At 36.9% G+C, this 22,986-nt stretch overlaps 1 protein-coding gene across 1 annotated transcript; it reads left to right on the forward strand.

The window, feature by feature from the left end:
- The first annotated feature begins 20,933 nt into the window (after nt 1-20,933).
- Nucleotides 20,934-22,228, forward strand: Actrt1 (actin related protein T1). The gene has a single exon (XM_004634522.2). The coding sequence runs from the start codon at nt 21,095-21,097 to the stop codon at nt 22,226-22,228; it is 1,134 nt and encodes a 377-aa protein (XP_004634579.1). The 5' UTR covers nt 20,934-21,094.
- The last annotated feature ends 758 nt before the right edge of the window (nt 22,229-22,986 follow it).

Raw genomic sequence — 22,986 nt, forward strand, 5'->3', positions numbered from 1 at the left:
TTAATGATTCTACCCCTGCTACCAATTTTAAATATTACCTGCTCTCACTTTTCTTAGACAAAATTCTCAATATCTGCAAATTAAAGTAAGAGAAGTTTATTTTTGCTCAAGATTTTAGAAGATTCAGTCCACAGTTGGCTGACACTTTAGGGTGGAAGGGCAAAGCAAAGCAAACCTTATTTACACTATGGTAGCTGCAAAGAGAGAAAGAGAAAAAAAAAGGAGCAAGAAATCAGTATATTTTCTATGTTATTTCTTCATTGATACACCTCATCTCACACAAGTTAACCTCCTAACAGCATATACAGCTATGGACTAATCAGTGCTTCCATTATCAAGTTACCTTTCAAAAGTTCTACTTGTGAATACAGAAGATTTCTGAGTTTGGAAAATAGCTCAGCACAAAAACGCTTGCCTGGCAAGTATAAGGTCCTCAGTTTGATCCCTGATACCATAAAAAGAATACTTTTGGGAGACATTCTCTATCTAAACCATAACATACACTTTAATAAAGTAGCAAAGTTGGGGAGAAAAACATTTCTCTGTATTCTTTTTCTCATCAAGTACCCATAGATGGTGAATTTTGTGAGTGTTCCTCATTTTTCCTTCTAAGGTGAGATGTAATGGCTGAAGGAGCTAGGGTTTTGGGTTGACCTTCCACCACATAAAATTCTATAGTAGTTCACTTCTTCATGGTGGGTTAGGATTTTATAAAACCCCAAATGGATAGGCTTTGTTTAAATATTTTCTTTTGAGTATACCTTTTTAAGAAAAACTGAATCTGATATACTGAAATTTCCTACCAGCCAGATAGCTCAGCAGACTTAAATGTCTGCTTAGGCAGAGCCCAGTGGCCATGTTTGGATCCCTGTAGTGCTGTGCCAGCCCCACCCCAGGGACATGCTGAGGTGGTGATTGAGATTGGGCCTGCTGGCCCGCACCTGTAATCCCTGATCTTGGGAGACCGAACACAAATAGATCACTATGAGTCTACTCTTTGTAATGAGACCTTGTACACCCTGTAAACCCTGTACTAAATACAAATAATAATAATAATAATATGTCTTTTTTTCTTTCTTTCCTTCCTTCCTTCTTTCCTTCCTTATTCCTCCTCCTTCCCTGATAGTCACTGTGATGAGCTGGGAGAGCTTCAGGAGTTGAAACTTACAAAATATGAAATCATCTTGTGTTTTAACTCTCATAAGTGATTATACAGAGCCAAATAATTTTATAATTACAACTTAGGTTCTATTTACCATGGAGGATTCTGTTTGTGAGTTTTGGTTCTGATTAATTGATCTTCTTTCTTTATGTCTATATATCTAATTTGAGAATGGAGTAGGAGTTTGCCTAGTGACTTTACTTTTCTGAGGATGTCAGGAGCAGGTTTATTTACTCTTTTGTTCCAGCTTTCCTTTTTATATAAGAATGCTTCTTGAAATGTTGAAGTTTGGTAATTTTAGTGCGTCTTTGATCTTAGAAATATATTTAGCTTCAGGTTATAATCATGATACAATAGTTAAATATTGGTGGACCTAGCCAAGCAAGAATGTGAAGCAAGTGTTTCAAATAATCTTGGAATATTAATAGTTTGATGGTTTCCATTGAAGAAGTGACTAATATTTTTCCAGGAATATGAAACCTAATAGCAATCCATACATGCTCCAGATGAGAATCTTGATCCTTAATGCCTTGTACTCTAGGTAAAAATTGAAGCAAAATGGGTCACTGATTTAATTTGAAAATTAAAGTATAATTTTTAGCAGAAAGAATTATCCATTATAAAATTGTACCATGAAGTTTAAGTATAATTATAATGAAGTTAATTGAAGTTAAAATAATTTGCTTCTCAAAAAGTACTATAGTGAAAAACTAAGTCATAGAATTAGAGAAGATATCTTCAACAAAAATACGTGATGATATATCCGTTCTTCATTTTTCTTTCTAAGGTGAAACATAATGACTGAAGGACCTAGAGTTTTGGTTGTCACAAAAACATAACAGTTAAAAAAATTAAGTAATATATAGGTTTAACAACATTCACCACATACAACATAGCAGGAAAGAAAGCAAAAGTTCCTGAAAACATTATTTTTTAAAAATAATTTGAGAAAGAAGTAGCAATGAGACAGATTCAAAACAGGTTAGTAGGTTAGTTACAATAATTAAAACATTGCATATTGTTATATTTGTAGTAGTTATTCATAGTATAAGATACCGAAATTATATCTTGCCTAAACACTATTAGTTCAAAACTTTCTTCTCATTGAACTTAGAGAAAGTAGCTGAATATCTAAGCTATTTTGTATATACAGATATATACTTTTCACTACAAAATGGACCTTCATTTATATCCCACATTTTTGTTTACTTTTTTCAGAGATGTATATTCCATTGCCATTCATATATTGTACGTGTATGAGTTCAGCAAAGTAATCCAATATAGTCCAGTAGTTCTTAATAATAGTGGGCTATCCACATGACTGGTAATATCAGAAGTTGTTGATTTGAGCCTTTTACAGCTCAGCATATTAATATGGCTTTACGTTTTATACCTCATTTTTATTCTTTTCTGCTGGATGGTTAAGATCAAGATAAAGCAAGACCTATATAATGAAAAATGCAACTTTAGTAACTGACAATCTCAGTCAAATCCCCTCAAGACTTACCCTGAACCCCTGTATATCAGTTTACAGATCTTTTTTCAGTGTTAGCCATGTGGATGAGTCATGGCCATTGCTTGACCAATTTGTTTTCTGTGCAAGTCGGAGAGAATGTTTTCTCTCTAGATGACTCTCCTTAGGCACACTCTACATTGTCAGTCACTTTCCTCTGTGGCCCCATAAAGTCCTTGAACAGAAAATTTGGGACACCACTGAGTTGCAGGATGTTATAATACAGGTTTTCTTATGCCCTGATTCCTCACTAACCTTGAAAGGCAAGGGCCAAAATGTTGGATATCCTTGTAGCCCTTCTTTTTCTCTAATGTTTTAGTCTGCAAACTTAAGTTGTTAACCCTCCAGAAGAGAAGGTTAATGATATTATTATCCCACTATATAGGCTGTTCTGAAAACATTCTTTATTATAAAAGTATAAATAAAGACAATGGTGACACACCTTCTTATTTATCTGAAATGAAAAATTATATGAGCCATTTTATTTTTTTATTTTTTCCATAATTTTATTGATAAACAAATAGCAATGAGACAGATTCAATTCAAATTGGTAGGACAGTTTCAATAATTAGCACATGGCATACATTCTGTAGGGAATTAAATTTCAACATATTAATACTTGACGAAAAATACCTGTTCCATATTATGCCTAAGATGTTTGATATGTAGACAGATAATGAGATTAAGCTTAACAGCCTAGGTTGTATGGTAATAACAATAAGCTTATCTTCTGAATGGTTAACAACCTAAGTTTGCAGACCAAAATTAGAGAAAAGGAGGGCTGCCAGGAAAGCCAACATTTTGGCCCTAGCCTTCCCAGGTCAATTAAGATTCAGGACAGAGATACAGTATTAGCCCAGGCCCATTGAGTGTGTTGGAGAGCTTCCAGCTACCCTGCACAGGCGGGACCTACTATTGGATCCAGCCTTGGTGCAGCGTTGGTGAGACCATCTTTCACCCCTTGGGACACCCCCTACCACTCCACAACACCTAACCCACCCCGCTCACTGAGTAGGAATTTCTGCCGCGTTCCAGGATCCCCCAGACCCCGTCCTAGCCCAAGACCAATCTGCATCTGAACTTCAGTATGTGCTAAGGTTATAACTACAACGAAGATCTACAACAAAGGTCAGAAGACAGTGCTACACAAAATGATGAGAGGGAACAAAATGCAACCTCAGAACCCAAGCACACCCACAACAAGTGCAGAGGACACTAACACAGAACAAATTGGGAATTACACAGCTGAAAGCAATGAATCAACGACTTCTGAAATAAAGAAACAGCTGAAGAAAGGTATAGAGGAACTTACATGGAAAATAAAAAAAAAACAAATCCCTGAATTAATAACATCTGCAGTAAAGAATCAAATGCAGAAACACATGGAGGAAATCCAATGCCCACCCAGAACAAGTGCAGAGGACACTAGCTCGGCACAAGTGCATGAATTAATAGCGTCGATAGTAAATAAGCAACAGCAGAAAGTTATAGAGGAACTCAGAGTGCAATTCTTTTCTGAAATAAAAAAAAGAATTATCAGAACTCATAGCATCTGAAGTAAAGAAGCAACTACAGAAACATAGGGAGGAAACCCAATCCGAGAATAACACTGCCATAAAAGAATTTATAACTGCTTCTAAAGAAGACATTGATAAAAAAAATAGAGGAGATAAGAAAAATGACAAATTTCTTGAATGGGCAATACAGGAAAGAAATAGATAGAATGAAGGAGAGTCAAAGAGATATAGAGGAAATTAAAATCTCAATCACAAGCTTGCAAAACCATTTAAGTGAAAATGAAGACAGAGATTCAGATCTTGAAGATGCTGTTGCACCTAGTGAAAAGGTAAGAAAGGATCTCTTAAAAACAACTAGGATGTTGGAAAGAATAATCCATCACCTGCAAGAGGATGCAAAAATGAACAATGTGAGACTAATAGGCATCAATGAGAAAGAAGGAGTCAATGCAAATGACATTTAAAAAATATGGGCAGAAGTAATAGCAGAAAACTTCCCAAATATGAGGAAACAATCTGATATTCAGATAACCGAATCACACAGAATGCCATGTAATCTCAACCCAATGAAAAACACACCGAGACACATAATGATCAACATCTCAGAAATTCAGCACAAGAATAATATACTGAAAGCCACTAGAGTAAAGAAACAGATCACATTCAAAGGAAAACCAATCAGAATTACGGCCAACTTCTCTTCACAAGCCATGGAGGCAAGAGGAGCATGGAGCAGAGTACATCAAGAGTGTGCCTAAGGAGAGTCACATGGAGAGAAAACATTCTCTCAGTCTTTCTCAGAGAGCACATTGGCCAAGCAATGGCTGTGACTCATCCACATGCCTGACACTGACAAAGGTTGTACAATCTGAGGTACAGGATCTCAGGATACATCCTGAGGGGATTTCACTGACCTTATGATACCCAAAACCTATAACTCTTGTTGTGTATGTCCTGCTTTACCTTGGTCTTAACCATCCAGCAGAAATGTATAAAAACGAAGTATAAAAAGTAAAACCACTCTGATATTTTTAGCTGTAGGGGACTCAGGTCATCAATTTCTGACATTGCCAGTCAATGGAAGATCCAATACTATGATGGGATACTGGACTATTTTAGAAGTCTTTTTTTGCATTTTTTGATACTGGTTTATTAGAAGAAATCTATTTGCTTCTTTTCATTTAAGAGGAAATGTATAAAGGTTTGTTCTCTCTGCACAAGAACAGATTTAGAATAAAAAAGAAAGGATTCTCTCAAGACTATGCTGGGAAATGACCGCTGAAGACTCTAGTTGTAGACAGACTTATATGGGGAAAATGGGAAATGTGAAATGAGGATTCAATGCAAGGTCTTTGTCCTAACCTACATGCCAATTCCTTGAACACTTTGACTTTATTTTGAGATGATGTGTCACTCTATTTCCCAGTCTGGGCTCAAAATTGGACTGTGTCTCAGCCTCCCAAAGTTCTAGGATTACAAGGGTCATGTATTCACACAACAGGATGACCTCTTTAAGCCTAGAGTTTGCTAAGGGTGTCCCACCAGATCGCAGTTACTGATCAATGCATACCCTTTCCCCATCTGACAAGTCCTTCCTCCTATAGCTGCTGGGAACATTGGCTGCTCTTGCTTCATAGAGTTGTCCTTGTCCAAACGGTAGTTCCTGGCACCAGCAGCTCTCCCCTCAAGAGAGAGTGCCTTGTATTGGAGTTCCAATCCTTGTTCCTTATTGTTGAGGTATCATTTGTACTCCAGAGCTCTCTGATGCATCAGGCTGACATTGGTGCTCCTGAGCCCACACTATTCAGGGACTTTCTTATGAGATCCTATTTACAGCATGACTGGCCTCAGGACACTCTCATCCAAGTCACTTAGTCAGAATTCCTGCATCAGGTTCTGCTGAAAGGGGATCTTCATCTTTAAAAGAGGGAAACTTTTCAGAAATGTAGTATGAATCAAGTAAGTTGAATCTACAGTTAGAAAATGTAACTGCTCCAAGAACATTTAGAATCAGTCAACTCAAAACATTTTTGACCCGCAGAATCATTAAGTAGCTTCAATTTCCTTTTTTCCCTTCACGGTGTGGGTGGTATAGTCAGTCTGCCTGGAGGTTCCTTCTGCTGCATCAAACTCTGTGACGTTGGGCAATTTGTGGAATTTCGGTGTCACATTTGCTATATTTATAAAAAGGGATAAAACAGTACCACCTACTTTAAGAGATAATCTAATGGAAGAATTGATGTGACTAAAGCACTTACCACACTCAGCACAGAAAACGTTACCTAAGTATTAACAGTGTGTATATTGCACATCCTTTTCCAGTTTATTTGCTCCTCATGAATTTGATCATAGCAGAAATTTTCCAAATCTCTATCTCTCATAACTTTTGACTGTTATCCTTATTTTCTTTTGTTTTTCTTTTTCTATAATCATATCATTTATTTTTTCCCATAATTTTATTGATAAACAAATAGCAATAAGACAGTTTCAAATCAAATTGGTAGGACAGTTTCAGTAATTAACACATTGCATACATTCTTCCTAGTGGTTAATTGCTGTACAAGATGCGGACTGAGATCCTATTTACAAACACGTTTAGAACAAATCACTCTATTCATTAAGAAAATGTAACTGTATATCTATCATAACCGCTTTGAATACAAAGATACAAAATGGACATTCATCTGTATACTTTTTTGTTAAGATCCATTATTTGAAAATTATAGGTATGTAAACTCAGCAAAATATTCTAAGAGTCCAGTAGCCAATAATAGTATTGAGTCTTCCACTTGACTGGCAATGTCAGAAATTGTAGACCTGAGCCCCTACAGCTCAACATAACAACATGGATTTACTTCTTATATTTCCTTTTTATACTTTTCTGCTGGATGGTTAAGACCAAGGTAAAGCAGGAACTATGTAACAAGAGTTGCAACTTTTGGGTCTGATAAGGTCAGTAAATCCCCTCAGGATTTATCCTGAGATCCTGTAGCTCGGATTGTAGAAATTTGTCGTGTCAGCCATGTGGATGAGTCACAGCCATTGCTTGACTAGTGTGCTCTCTGTGAAAGCCTGAGAGAATGTTTTATCTAAATGGGACCCTCCTTAGGCACACTCTACATCATTGATCACTTTCGTCTTTGGCCCCATAATCTCCTTGATGAGACAATTTGAGACATTACTGAGTTACATGACATTACAGTACAAGTTCTCATATGTCCTGAGTCTTAATTGACCTGAGAAGGCTAGGGCCAAAATGTTGGCTTTTCTTGCAGCCCTCCTTTTTCTCTAATTGTGGTGTACAAACGTAGGTTGTTAACCTTCCAGAAGACAAGCTTATTGTTATTACTATATAACTTAGGATGTTAAGCATAACCTCACTATCTCGCTGCATATCAAACATCTTAGGCATAATATGGAAGAGGTATTTTTCACCAGATATTGATATGTTGAACTTTAAGTCCCTACAGAATATGATTAAAATATTTAAAAATTAGAATATTTTTTAAAATAGGCATAAAGAATTATATACTTCTTATGTTTACATGTAAGTCCAAAATTCTCACCATATACAACCTTGAAGCAGGACAGTCCCACAATATTCCTTTTCCTGTCTCTTGCTTTCATTCACTGCCACTTGCTTTTTGAACAGCCATCTACTCGAGAGACATCATAGCAGCAACTGGCATGTCATGACAAGCAGCCCATATTCAGAAGACCAGAATGACAGGCACTCCAAGCATGAAACTATTATTACAAATTACCATCTGCAGTTCAGTAGCTTACTTCACAGGTATCAGTATATATAGTTAGTCAAGGTGAGAATCTTCCCAAGGAAGTACTAGATAAAAAATCTTCTGAAGATTCTCAGGATCATTGCCTTGTGCATGTTTTATATATTACTGTATGGCTTGACTTACTCATGTTTCCTAGCTCTTCTCCTTTCCCTCTCTTGATTAGTTAGTCCTTGAGATCCTGCTTTCCTTTGACTTGTATTATACATTTCTATTTATATTTCTTCTTTTGAGTTCTTATACTAGGGATACTATTCGATATTTACAAATGTGTGTGTGTGTCTGGTTTATTTTACTTATAAGTATATGTTCAACTGGCATTAACTTCAATATAAAACCTTTGAGTTTATCATTCTTAATAGCTGAATAATACTCATTTGTGTAAAAATACCACATCTTTTTCAAAAATTCCTGAGGTGATGGGCATCTTGGCTGTTTCCAAATTTTGGCTATCACAAATTGTGCTGCTATAAACATAGGCACACGTATGTCACTATGGTATCATGTTTTCAGATACTCCAGGAAAATTCCCAGTAGAGATATAGCTGGTTTAAAGGGGATTTCCAGACAAACTTTTCTAAAGAGTCTCCATACTGATTTCCATAATGGTTGCACCAGTGTACATTCCCACCAGCAGTGGAGAAAGTTTTCTTTTCCCCACAGCCACTCCAACATTTGTTGTTGGGTGATTTCATTATGATAGTAATTCTTTCTGGGGTGAGATGATATTTCGATGTTGTTTTAATTTGCATTTTGCAGATGGCCGGTGATGTGGAGCATTTTTTCATATATTTACTCACGTCTTTAATTTCTTCCTCTGAGAAGTGTGTGTTCATCTCGGATGCCCATTTATGAAATGGGTCTTTAAATTTTAGGGCCTTAGTGTTTTTTTTGTGCTTTATAAATTCTAGAGAGCACACCTTTGTCTGAGTACTTATTTGTCATGATTTTTTCCAAATTTGTGGGTTGCTTTTTCACTTTGTTCGTAATTTCTTTTCACGTGAAAAAACTTCTCCATATGAGCAGGTCCCTGTTGTTAATTCTTTCAACTGCTTCCTGTGCTATTTGATTTCTATTCATGAACTCTTTTCCTACCTCTATGTCTTCAAGAGTTCCTCCCACTTTCTCATCCTGGATATTTAGTGTCTCTGCTTTAAATTTTAGATCTTTATTCCATTTTCACTTTAGTTTAGGGCATTGTGATAGACCTGCATCAAGTTTGAGTTTTTGGCATGAAGAGAGCAAGTTTTTCCAGCACAATTTGTTAAAGAGGCTATCTTTCTTCTACTGAGTATGTTTGTCCTCTTTGTGAAAGATAAGGTAGCTGAGTGTGTTTCTAGGGGCTTCAGCATCTTCTATTCTGTTCCATTGATCCTCAGGTCTATTTTTTTTGACAGTACCATGTTGATTTTATCACAGTGGCCTTGTCGTATAATTTCAAGTCAGGAATTGCAATGCTTTCTGCCTTGTCTTTATTTCCCAGAAAGGCCTTTGCTATTCTAGGTCTTTTCTGGTTCCACATAAATTTTAGGAATGATTTCTCTACGTCTGTGAGGTATGGCATTGGTAGTCTGATAGGGATTGCCTTAAATCCATAGAGCAATTTTGGGAGTATGGCCATCTTCACAATGTTGTTTCTCCCTATCCAGGAGCATGGAATAGCTTTCCATTTTCTGAAATCCTCTACGATCTCTTTTTTCAGAGTACTGTAATTTTCCTTGAAAACGTCTTTGACTTTTTTATTTAGATTAATTCCAAGATACTTCCTTTTTCTCAGTGCTATTGTAAAAGGTATTGTTTCTATAATTTCCTTCTCAGTGTGTTTGTTGGCTCTATAGAGGAATGCTATTGACTTTTGGGTATTGACTTTACAACCTGCCATGCTAATGAATTTCTGTATTAATTCTAATAGCTTCTTGGTGGAGTTTTTTTGTTCTTCAAAGTAAAGTATCATGTCATTTGAAAATAAAGATAATTTAAATTCTTCTTTGAATATTCTTATTCCTTTTATTTCTTTCTCTTTTCCAATGGCTGTAGCTAATGATTCCAGAACTATATTGAATAGGACTGGTTATAGAGGATATCTTTGTCTTGTACCATATCTAAGAGTATTAGGTTTCAGTATTTCTCCATATAGGATTGTTTTAGCCATTGGGTTTTCATAAACGGCTTTTACCAGATTGAAGTAGAGGCCATCTATTCCAATTTTCTATAGGACTTTGAACATGAATGAGTGTTGGACTTTGTCAAAAGCCTTTTCTGCATCAATGGAGATGATCATGTGGTTTTTAGTTTTCGCTCTATTGATACAGTGTATTTCATTTATGGATTTTCAAATATTGAACCATCCTTGCATCCCTGGAGTGAATCCTACCTGGTCATGGTGCATGATCTCCTTGATGATTTGCTGTATTCTATTTGCTAGGATTTTATTGTGGATTTTGGCATCTATGTTCATGCGGGAGATCAACTTGTTCTCTTTCTTAGTTGCGTCTTTCCCTGATTTTTCTATCAGTATAATAGTTGCCTCCAGGAATGATTTTGGGAGCAATGCTTCCTTTTCAATTTCATGGAAGAATTTGAGGAATATAGGGACATTACATCCTCTGTAAATGTCTTGTAGAATTCAGCTCTGAATCCATTGGGACTTGGACTTTTCTTTGCCTGTAAGTTTTTAATTATATTTCCTATTTCATTGGCTGTTATTTGGCTATTAAGAGTGGTGATATCTTTTCGATTCAGTTGTGGCAATTTGTATCCTTTTAGGAATCTGTCCAATTCTTGTTTGTCTTCTGTTCTGTGAGAGTAAAGATTTTCAAAGTAGCTACTGATAATCTTCTGAACTTCCACTGTGTCTGTGGCAATTACACCCTTTTCATTCCTTATTCCTTGGATTTGAATTTTTTCTTTCCTCTTTTCATGAGGGTAGCTAGGGGCCTTTTGATTTTATTTAATATTTCAAAGAACCAGCTTTTTGCATTTTTAATTCTGTGAATTGTTGTCTTTGTCTCAAGTGAATTAATTTCTGTTCTAATCTTTATGATTTCCTTCTGTCTTTGGGTTCTGGATTTGGTTTGTTCTTCCTTTTCTAGTTGTTGATAGTGCAGCATTAGCATATGTATTTTTTTCTTTTCTCTCTTCCTAATGTGAGAGTTCACAGCTATGAATTTCCCTCTGAGAACTGCTTTCATCATATCCCATAAATTACTATAAGATGTACTTGAAATTTCATTGAATTGTAGATATTGTTTAATTTCTTCTTTAATTTCATCTGTGACCCATTGGTTGCTGAGTAGGATCTCATTTAATTTCCATGTATTTAAGGTTTTTTTCTGGTTTCTTTTGTCATTTATTTCGAGTTCCATTGCACTGTGGTCAGATAATGTGCATGGGATAATTTCTGTTTTCTTACATATACTTAAGCATGACCTATGGTTGAGTATGTGGTCTATTTTAGAAAACGACCCAGGTGAAGCTTAGAAAAATGTTTATTCAGCTGTGTTTGGATGGAACACTCTGTATATGTACACCAAGTCCATTTGTTTCAAGCTCTGGTTCAGTTCTGTTATTTGTTTGCTAAGTTTTTGTCTGATTGACCTATCTTTGGGATATAAGAGAGTGTTAAGTTCTCCTGTTAAAATTGTGGTATTGGACATTAGATTTTTTATGTCCATTAAGATTTGCTTTATATAGTTGGATGCTCCCCTGTTTGGTGCTTGCATATTCATGAGTGTTACCTCTTCCTCTTGAATTTTTCCCCTAACCAGTAAATAGTGGCCTTCTTTATTTCGCTTGATCATTGTTGGTTTGAAGTTGAGACTGTCTGAGAATAGGATTGTTACACCTGCTTTTTTCTGAGGTGCTAGGGCATATAGTACAGTGTTCTATCATTTGAATTTCAGCCTATGAATGTCTTTATGAGTTAAATGTGTTTCTTCTATATGGCCTATTTTTTTTTTATTTTGCTTCCTAATCCACTGTGCCAGTCTATTTCTCTTAATTGGTGAATTGAGTCCATTTACATTAATGGTTAGAATTGGGATGTATTGACTTACGGTAGCCATGTTATTTTCCTGTTATGATTTACTCCTTTTTCTCCTGTGTTTAATTGCTTGCCCTATTTAGTTGGTTACTTCTGATGTCATTCGTGGAGTTTTGATACTTTTGGTCCCTCTCTAGAACATTTTTCAGTAGCCTTTGTAGGTTGTCTTTGTCATCACGAAATTCTTTAGCTGTTCTTCATCATGAAAGCACTTTATTCTCCATCAAACTTGAAAGAGAGTTTTGCAGGGTATAGTAGTCTGGGCTGGCATTTGTTTTCATAGAGGATGTGAAGTACTCTGCTCCATGCTGTTCTTGCCTTCATGGTTTTTAAAGCTAAGTCGGCCATAATTTTGATGGTTGGTCCTTTGAATGTGATCTGCTTCTTTTCTCTAGTGGCTTTCAGTAGATTATTCTTTTGCTGAATTTCTGGGATCTTCACTGTTATATATCTCAGTGTGTTTTTCATTGGTTTAAGGTTACTTTGCATTCTCTATGCTTCAGTGACCTGAATGTCAGATTGCTTCCTCATATTTAGGAAGTTTTCTGCTATTCCTTTTGCCCATATTTTTTTGATATCATTTGCATTGACTCCTTCTTTCTTATTGATGCCTATTAGTCTCACAGGGTTCATCTTTGCATCCTCTTGCAGGTGATAGTTTATTCTTTCCTGCAACCTCGTTGTTTTTAAAAGATCCTTTCTTACCTTTTCACTAGCTGCACCAGCATCTTCAAGATCTGAAGCTCTATCTTTATTTTCACTTTAATGGTTTTGCAAGCTTGTGCTTGAGATTTTAATTTCCTCTATATCTCTTTGACTCTGCTTCATGTGATCTCTTTCTTTGTATTGCTAATGCAAGGAATCAGTCATTTTTCTAATATCCTCTGTTTTCCTCTAATATCCTCTATTTTTATCAATGTATTCTTTAGAACAGTTATAAATTATTTTACTGCAGTGGTTTTTGTTTTTTGGTTTGGGTTTCCTCCCTATATTTCTGTAGTTGCTTCTTTACTTCACATGCTATGAGTTCTGAGAATTCTTTTTTTATTTCAGAAAAGAATTGAGGTCTGTGTTCCTGTATAACTTTCTGCTGTTGCTTATTTACTAACAACACTATTTATTCATGCATTTGAGCTGAGCTTGTATCCTCTGCACTGGTTCTGGGTGGTCATTGGTTTTCCTCCATATGTTTCTGCAATTGATTCTTTACTGCAGATGTTAATAATTCAGGGATTTCTTTTTTTCTTTCCCATCTGAGTTCCTCTATAACTTTCTGTAGCTGTTTCTCCATATCACAAGCTGTTGATTCATTGCTTTCAGCTGTGTGATTCCCAATTTGTTCTGTATTAGTGCCCTCTGCACTTGTGGGTGTGCGTGGGATGTGAGGTTGCATTTTATTCCTTCTCCTCATTTTGTTTAGCACTGTATTCTGATCTTTGTTGTAAATCTTCGTTGTAGTTATAACCTTAGCATATACTGAAGTTCAGGTGCAGATCTACAAAGTTTGGATTTATCCATCTGTTCCTGGGTTGGGTCTGGCTGCTGTGCTCAGCTCCTTCCTTCTGCTGCCTTTGAGGGTGAACCTGTTGTGCTCCTCTGGCAAGATGTTCTGCTCCTGGACTAGCTGGGTTCTTCTGTCCTCTACACTCTCTGCAGGGATTTCAGCTGCTGGGTTTCACCCCAGATCTGTATGCCAGGCCTGAGCTGAGCCTAGAGCGGACAAGGTGGAGTAGGGGGGAGAAGTATATCTCCTACATACTCACTGTGCCTGGGCTAGGAATGGGTCTGGGGGAACCAAGAAAGCAGCAGAATTTCCTACTTGTTGAGTGAAGTTGGGGAGGTGCTGAGGAGTTGTGGGAGGCATCCCAAGGTTGTGCAAGAGGGTCTCACCCATGCTTTGCCTATGCTGGGACCAGTAGTAGGTCCCGCTGCTGCAGGGTAGCTTGAAGCTCTCCCACACACTCACCAAGCCTGGGCTTGGACTGTGTCTGGGTGTTCCTGGAATGCGGCAGAAATTCCTACTCTTTGGGCAGGGTGGGGGAGGTGCTGCAGAGTGCTGGGGGGCATCCTGGGTGGGTAGATGGTCTCATCCATGCTGCACCTGGGCTGGGACCAGTAGTAGGTCCTGCTGGTGCAGGGTAGCTGGAAGCTTTCCCACATACTCACTGGGCTTGGGCTAGGACTGGGTCTGGGGGTTCCCGGAACTTGGCAGAAATTTCTTCTTGGTGGGTGGGGTGGGGGATTTGCTGCAGAGTGGTGGGGGGCTTCCCAAGGGGGTGGACGAGGGTCTCACACATGCTGTACTTGGGCTGGGACCAGTAGTAGGTCCTGTTGTCACAGGGTAGGGAGAATCTCTCCCACACACTCACCGGGCCTGGGCTAGGACTCGGTCTGGAGATTCCCGGAAAACGACAGAAATCTAGAAGCCTTTTTTAATTGGGTTGATGTTATTTGGAGTTCTATGTGCTTCACTTACCAGAGTGTCACATTGTTTCCCATATTTGGGACATTTTCTGCTATTACTTCTGCCTATATTCATTTTATATCTTTTTTATCGACTCCTTCTTTCTCATTGATGCCTATTAGTCTCATGTTGTTCATCTTTACATCATATGGAACATGTTGAATTATTTTTTCTGCATTGTAGTTATTTTTAAGAGATCTTTTCTTACCTGTTCACTAGCTGCCACAGTGTCTTCAAGATCTGAAACTCTATCTTCACTTTCATTCAAGCAGTTTGCCAGCTTGTGATTGAGATTTTAATTTCCTGCATATCTCTTTGAATCAGCTTCTTGCATTTTATTTCTTTCCTTTCTTGCTCATTCAGGGATTCCATCATTTTTCTATTCTCCTCTATTTTTTATCAGTGTCTTCTTTAGAAGCACTTAGTAATTCTTTTTATTATAGCTATCCTTTCTTTTTTTTTACTTCAGAGATTATTTCTGATCTGATTTCCTTTATACCTTTCTGCAGTTGTTTCTTTACATCAGATGCTATTAATTCAGACATTACATCTGTGTGATTCCCAATTTCTTCTATGCTAGTGTCTCCTACATTTGCCCTGGTAAGCTCGTGGCCTAAGGCTGCAGTTTACTCCTTCTTTTGTCATTTTGTATAGCACTGTCCTCTGAACTTTGGTGTAGAGCTTTAGTGCAGCTATTACCTTGGGACCTACCAAAATTCTTACCCAAGCGAGATCATGTGGTTAAGGCAGTTATAGCTTTGTATTTACAGAACTTCAATTAGGAACGTTAATAATGTGTAGTGCTATTTAGCAGGTGACAGACTTTTTTGGTAAATGGGTTTGTATTTTAGACATTAAGAGCAAACATTTGGTCTATGTAGCTAAGCAGATATTAAATTGGTAATTTTTATTTAAGTTAGCTCCCCTAAGTGCTGTCTGATCACCTCCCCTTGATGTGCATGACTTCTTCCAGGCAGACTGGTTCACTCGGATTATCTGTTACCCCCTCTCTCAATCAATAGGGAAAGAGAGAGGATGCTCTCAGAGATTAGGAAGTAGCAAAGTACTTCAGCTTACTGGTCTGGATCTACCAGGTTTGAACTCGTCCAGATGTGCCTGGCTTTGATCTGACTGCTGTGCTCAGCTTCTTCCTTCTGCAAGCCATGGAAGTTGACCTGCTATGCCATTCTGGCAAGATGTTCAGCTCCTGGATTAGCTGGGTGGGTTTGATCTCTAGCCTCTCTGCAGGGAGTTCTGCTGCATGGTTACACAGATGACCTGTCTGATGGAGGAGGTTCCTGGGAGTGTGCGATTGATCCCACACACAGGCCAGGCCTGAGCTCTGGCTGGAAAGGGGTCTGGGGAATGGTATGCAGATGAGGTCCCACACAAACAATGGCAATACAGGTCTTATGAATACAATTCCAAATATTTATATGGAGTGAAAAATGTTTGTAAAATGGGTACATATTCTGCAATTAATTTTACCTACAAGTCCAGGAAATTCAGATCTGATCATATTGACAGAAATTTTATTAACATTTGACTGAGTATGGAAGGAGCAAATACAAAAGATTATAATGTGGTGTCAGTAAATTTTGGGGTAGATGGACAGGTTAATTACATTCTTAATTTTCCGGGTATATCTATATATCAAAATTCTCAAATTTTTCACTTAAGTGTGTTCATATAGTGTATTTAAGTTTTACTATATAAAAGTATATAAGAGGGAAATTCTTTTCTTGAAACATTCCTTGGCCAAGGCAGTTTTACCAGAACTTTTATAGCAAAATTTAAGATAGACTTAAGAACAATCTTATCAATCTATTTGATAATAGAGAAAACCAAAGTAATCCAGGAATTATTTTGTAAGATCTATATGTAAACATGACATAAATCTTGTTCAAGTAAAAACAAAATAAAGATTTCTTCCATAAAATTAATATAAAGTGTTTATAAATATTTTATTTATTCATTTAATTACTTGTTTTTTTTGTTGAAACAGATTCCTCCTATGTAGTTCAAGCTGACCTTGAACTCACTATGTAGCCCTGGCTAGCCACCAACTTATGGCTATCAACCTGCCTCAGCCTCCCAATTGCTGTCATTATAGGGGAAGGCCATGATTCCAGGCTATAAAATATTTTAAAACCCAAGCAAAAAATATGTTAATTACATAACATATGTACTTATTAGTTTTGTCTGAGTATAGAATTTTTTAAATGAGAAAACAATTAATGGATTTTATTAAATTAATACAGTATGGAAAATTCATTGCATTAAATTTCATAGTTTCAAACCCACCTAACTAATCTTTAATAAATTTAACATTTATTCATTATAAAATTGTTAAGCAAAAGAGCAGAAGGGGAGGGCCAGCCTGATAACTCAGCAGACTAGAGTGCCTGCTTAGGCAGAGTGCAGTGGCCAGGGTTTGATTCCCGGTATGTCATGCTGGCCCTGCCCCAGGGATGCACTGAGACAGTGATTGAGGCTGGGCATGGTGGTGCATACCTGTAATCCCAGCGCTTGGGAGGATGAAAACAGGAAAATCACTATGAGTTTGATCTATGTAGTAAGAAACCCCGTAAACCTTATACCCCTGCAGATCCTGTCCTAAGTACAGGGGAAAAAAAGAAGAGAAGGTAATTTCTCTATCTTAACAGTAATATTTTAAACATTTCCCAGCATATATTGTCATATGTAAATGGAATGAAATTAAAAGCACTCATTTTAATTTTAGGAAGTATAAAATGCATCTCTTATTACTACTCTTCTTTCTGCTTGAGCTTGATCTGTATGTAGAAAAATGAAAAGTAACAGAAAAATGAATCGTACAATTTAAACACAGATGATAATATTGATCTTAAAATTAAATCAATAATCTATAGATAAATGATGATTAATATGAAAGATTAGTAAGATTTGTGGATAAAAAAATCTATAAAACATCCTAATGCAAAATTCAGAACCTTGTCTTGCAATTTTAATTATATAGAATATATTAACATGAATAATAATTTTTAACAAATTAAAAATTATCAGAAGGCTTAAAGACACGTTTTCCTAATGGGTCAAAGAATAAGAATAATCATTGTGGAGTCTGATTCTGATTTTTATTATAGAGAATCATTTTTGAACCAGATTCAATAGAACTGTAGGATACAAAACATGGTATCTTTTTTTCCAGATACAAAAAGAAATGTACTAACCTCATAGTCAATATATGTAAAGATTTATGAGGTTAGAAAGTGGTAAAGGTGGATTTTTCATACCTCTGTAAAGTATTTGGGCTTTACTTCCATAGGATTCCTATGGAAATGTATTATTATTTTACACTTTCAGTTTAATTGTTGTTTCTAAATCTGCTACTAGTAAAACTCCATTTATCTCAAAAGGTGAAATTTTGTGTTCCAAATTTAATTATATTTAGTTGTGTTGTATGCTTCATATGATTTAAAGTTTGTTAGAAAATCATAAATAAATATCAACTCTTTAAGTTCTACAGAACATACATTTGAATTATAGGTAAAAATAGCATTTATTGAGCTGTACCACCTTGCTATTAGTTTCATAATATAAAAATGCTCATTTTCTCTCCAGAAAGAAATTATATTTGAATAACTTTAGACAACAGGCAGGCCAGGGAGATGGCTCAGTAGAATAAGTACTTCCCTGGCAAACACAAGGGCCTGAGTTCAATCCCTGGTTCCACCAAAAAAAAAAAAATCCTTAAACAACAGGCAAATTGTCAAGCAACTATTTCCTTTTATTTGTATGATATTTCATTTATTTTATAATCATTTTTATCTTTTGTATTTCTAAAAAATATATACATTAGGAGTGCAAGAATATATATTAAGAAATATATATTGTGTTACCAAAATATACATTAATATTGTTATCACAAAATAAAAATGCACACTTAATTATAATGTATTCATGCGATACTCAGAGGAATATAATAATGGAAACTTATTAGTAAAGTTTGTACTCAGCAGAAAGACCGCCACAGAATGGATGCCCAACTACATATGTTGTCATATTTATTTACTAAGTCCCATTTTTACACAAGCTTTTAAGTAACACTCTGTGAAGAAAGCTCAATCAAAACTAATTCAGAGGGAAATAGCACTTTTGTTGTTTTATGCCAATGAAGGCAATAGTGAAATGACGTTTATTAAGTCTAATTTATCTTATAATTTAAGTACAAATTAACAATCTGTTTTTAATGTATTTAGTACAGAGTCTACAGGGTCTTACTACTAGATAAGACTCATAGTGATCTGTGTGTTTTCAGCCTCCCAAGTGCTGGGATTACAGGTTCACGCCACCACTCCCAGTCTCAACAACTGTCTCAGTGCTCCCCGGGGGCGGAGCTGACACAGCACTCCAGCGATATAACCCTGATCTAATCCCTGTGTCTGCCTGTGTAGATGCTTTAATCCTCTGAGCTATCTGGCCAGCCCTAAATTAACAATTTTTTGGTAAAAGACAATACTCGATTTTCAGTAAACAACTTCCCCATGTCTGAAGGTGTAAAGATTTAAAAAGTAGAGCCAGAAATATAAAATATTTGCTCTTTACTTGCTTTTTGTCCTTTTCTACTGTGTGAAAATTTTCTAGATTGAGAGAAAGTTATTAGGGACTTTTTTTTTTCTGAATCGGATATTGAACTCAAGCCCTTTCGCTTGCCAGGGAAACGCATATTCTACTGAGCCATCTCTCAGGCTCTATGCATTTTTTCCCCTACAAACTTGGTTATCTCTTTACGTTCTATGATTTTTGAAAGGTCACATTCAAAGGAGAATTCTGTAGAAAAAGGATTTGTCTTCAATGCCAATTTCTTGGGAAAGCTGTGGTCATCTTTAATGTAATTAGATTTTATTTCAGTCCCCCAAACTTGGAGAAAAAGGAATAGAGGAATAGTTGACATTTTAAAACCTCCAAGCCATAGATATTAGTTACCAAGGAAGACCATATCTTTAACAGTAATTATCTTCTATACTGTTGTTGTTGTTTTTATTTCTGTAAATAAAATAAACCTCACTAAATACAGACATGTTTGTTTAGTTTTTTTTTACAATTTTATGAGATTAAAGAAATCTTGATTTTCCCTTTCAGCAACTCAAAATCGTCATGAATGCCAACTTAATAGTTTAAACATAGAATATATGATATATTCTTACTTCCATTATTAAAGCAACATAATGAACTAAATCTACAGTGAGTGGTCAAATTAAATTTCCCTCTGTATTTTAAAAAATCATTCTGTACATTGTACAGAGCTATTCAATGGAAGCCATCAACTACCTACAATACACAGAAGTCATTACATTATTTAGATTTTAAATTGACAAAAATAAATCTGAAAATTATTTTCTCAAAATTTCACAGTAGTGCTTTTTATTCTTTATATTCACCTCACACACATATCCAGTTCAATACTCCAGAATTTTGTGAATTTTTCAGAGCTTCTCTTTATTCATGTTTTGTAAATATTTTGCTCTTTTCTGCAAGAATTCCAGACATTTTATTTTTACATTTTCTCTCAAATCCAAAGTCTTGGTCCTTGACTCATTAAGATTAGTGGGTTATAACTAGACATTACCTCTCTGCTTTTTGGACTAAAATTAACTGCTAGTAAAGTTGGGCAATCACAGGAGTGTGTTTCTGTTTTCATAGGAATTCATACCAATTGATGAATGTCTAAAAAGTTGTTTTTATGAATTTTTATTATTCTTACTATTTTCAGAGGGACAATAATATGAATTATATTTGTTATTTAGAAGATTGCCAATAAATCTGTGTGCACATACAAATCATACATCACTTGTCCATTAAATATTTTTGTATTATATCAGGGTTATTATGATGCTATGTTCATGGAATACATATTTTAGTATACATTTTCCTTGATTTCTTTCTCAATATACACTGTCACATGTATTTTTCTCTAAGGTAAACTGAGAAGACTTTCTTATCCCTATACATTTATGTGTATGGCAGGTAATATTTCTTTTTCATGTTGCTACTGGAATTCTCCAATAAAACCAGAACAGAGGGGACCGTTCTGTGGGAAAAGTAGCTTCAGGTTTTTTTGTAAAATAAATATCTAAGGGGTCAGGGAGATGGTTCCATGGAATATGCACTTCCCTTGCAAGTGCAAGGGCCTGAGTTCAATACCCGGTTCCACCAAAAAATAAAAAATAAAATAAATAAAATAAATCTCTGCTTTGTTTCTATGGTCAGTCTCAACTTATGCAGGTATGCCCCCTCTTGCTTCAAGTAGGGAGTATGACTGTCTCAAGGCCCCCCTCCATAATGGAGACAGGGGCCTCCTTGGTTACATTGTGACATCTCAGGCAAACAGCCCCTAAATAGCTCAGCAGTACACAGGCCTCCAGAAGGGAGACCGCATTCATGGGCTGAGGACACCGTGCTCTGGTGGCTTGGGGGAAGCCTGCAAACTTCACCAGGTAAACAGCTTGAGAACTTCAGAATCCTGTGGCTGTAATACCCCCAAAGATACCTGTTGTTTAACAAAGTTGCCCAGGTGATCTTTCTTTATTTTGGTGAAGTGTAGAAGATCAGCTGCAGGTATGTCTACTCCACATGAAATGGAAAATCCACCAGTAGTTTTTGACAATGGTTCAGGACTCTGCAAAGCAGGACTGTCTGGTTATATTGGACCCAGCCATGTCATCAACTCTGTTGTGGGTCACCCTAAATTCACTATACCTTCAGCAAGGGCCAATCGGAAAAAATACTTTGTAGGAGAGGAAGCCCAGTACAAGTATGATGCCTTGTATTTGCACTACCCTGTTGAACGTGGGATGGTAACAAGATGGGATGACATGGAAAAACTCTGGAAACATCTTTTTGAGTGGGAGCTGGGAGTTAAACCTAGTGAACAGCCAGTTCTGATGACTGAACCCTCCTTGAACCCAAGAGAGACCCGAGAGAAGACTGCTGAAATCATGTTTGAGAAATTTAATGTGCCTGCATTCTACCTGTGCAACCATGCAGTGGCAGCACTCTATGCTTGTGCCTCTGTCACTGGCTTGGTGGTGGACAGTGGAGATGGGGTCACTTGTACCGTCCCTGTCTTTGAGGGTTACTCCCTGCCTCATGCAATCACCAAGCTTTATGTGGCAGGGAGGGACATCACAGAACACCTCATTAGACTCCTCCTAGCCAGAGGATGTATCTATCCATGCATCCTCAACAAGGCTGTGGTGGATGAAATCAAAGAGAAACTGTGCTATGTCTCCTTGCAGCCAGAGAAAGAACCATGCAAGAGGCAGCAGGAAGTTGTGACAGAGTACAGACTGCCAGATGGGAATGTAATTAACATTGGGGAACATCTATGCCAGGTGCCTGAGGTGCTGTTTTCTCCAGATCAGCTCGGCATCCAGGACCCAGGGCTCTCAAAAATGGTCTGCAGCAGCATCATGAAGTGTGACATGGATATCCAGAAGAGCCTTTTTGCCGATGTTGTACTCTCTGGGGGTTCCACACTTTTCCCTGGGCTGGAAGAAAGGCTGATGGAAGAACTGGAGCAACTAGCTCCAGGAGGAACACCAATCAAGATCACGGCTTCTCCTGATAGATGTTTCTCGGCATGGATTGGCGCATCTATCATGGGCTCTATGAGCAGTTTCAGGCAGCTATGGGTGACCTCTGCAGAATTCAAGGAGTTTGGGAAATTTGTAGTAGAGAGAAAGTGCTTCTAAATGATGCTGAACTTGGTGGTTGGAAGGCATCTCAAAATATCTGTTATAGGAGTAGAAGCAGGAGATAAGATCATCCCTCGTAATTCAGTCTTACGGTCAATAAAAGAGCTGTCCCAACTCAGGCTTTACTTCATTTCGCTGACCTTTCCTGAAATGTTGTACAAGAACTTGACTGTGTTGCTGCTCGGTTCTTGTGAGTATGTACCTACAAAGACAATTTTGGATCATATGTTATTTCTTTTAAATTTTTTAGGACTACCGAAATGCTTTCTTAAGAGCTAGCCATATTATATTCTCATCACCATAAATGAATTCATTTTATTCATACCCTTAGGAACAGTTACTACTTTGATTTTTGAATAATAGACATTTTAATGTGCATGAAATGGTATCTCATTGTGATTTATATTTGCACTTCTCTGATGATTAGGGATGATCTGCATCATTTTGTAAGGTTGTTTGCTGTTTAATTTCTATTTGGAGAAATGTCTGGTCACTGATTGGGATAGTATTGTATTGGGTCATTTGTTCCTTGGATGTCAGGTTGTTTGAAATATAATCTGAGCCAGCCAGATCGCTCAGTGGACTAAAGCACCTGCTTAGGTAGTGCACAGCAGCCATGGTTTGATCACAGGTGTGCCATGCTGGCCCTGCCCCCTGGGGCATACTGAGATGGCAATTGAGACTGGTCATGGTGTCACACTCTTGTAATCCCACAGCTGGGGAGGCTGAAAACAGGAGAAGCACTACAGGTCCAA

This window comes from Octodon degus, unplaced genomic scaffold, assembly GCF_000260255.1.
Source record: "Octodon degus isolate 3935 unplaced genomic scaffold, OctDeg1.0 scaffold00063, whole genome shotgun sequence".
In the NCBI taxonomy this organism is placed as follows: Eukaryota; Metazoa; Chordata; class Mammalia; order Rodentia; family Octodontidae; genus Octodon; species Octodon degus.

Bases quoted from the DNA above. Each gene is read 5' to 3' on its own strand.
- Actrt1 (XM_004634522.2), top strand. From the start codon at position 21,095: ATGTCTACTCCACATGAAATGGAAAATCCACCAGTAGTTTTTGACAAT.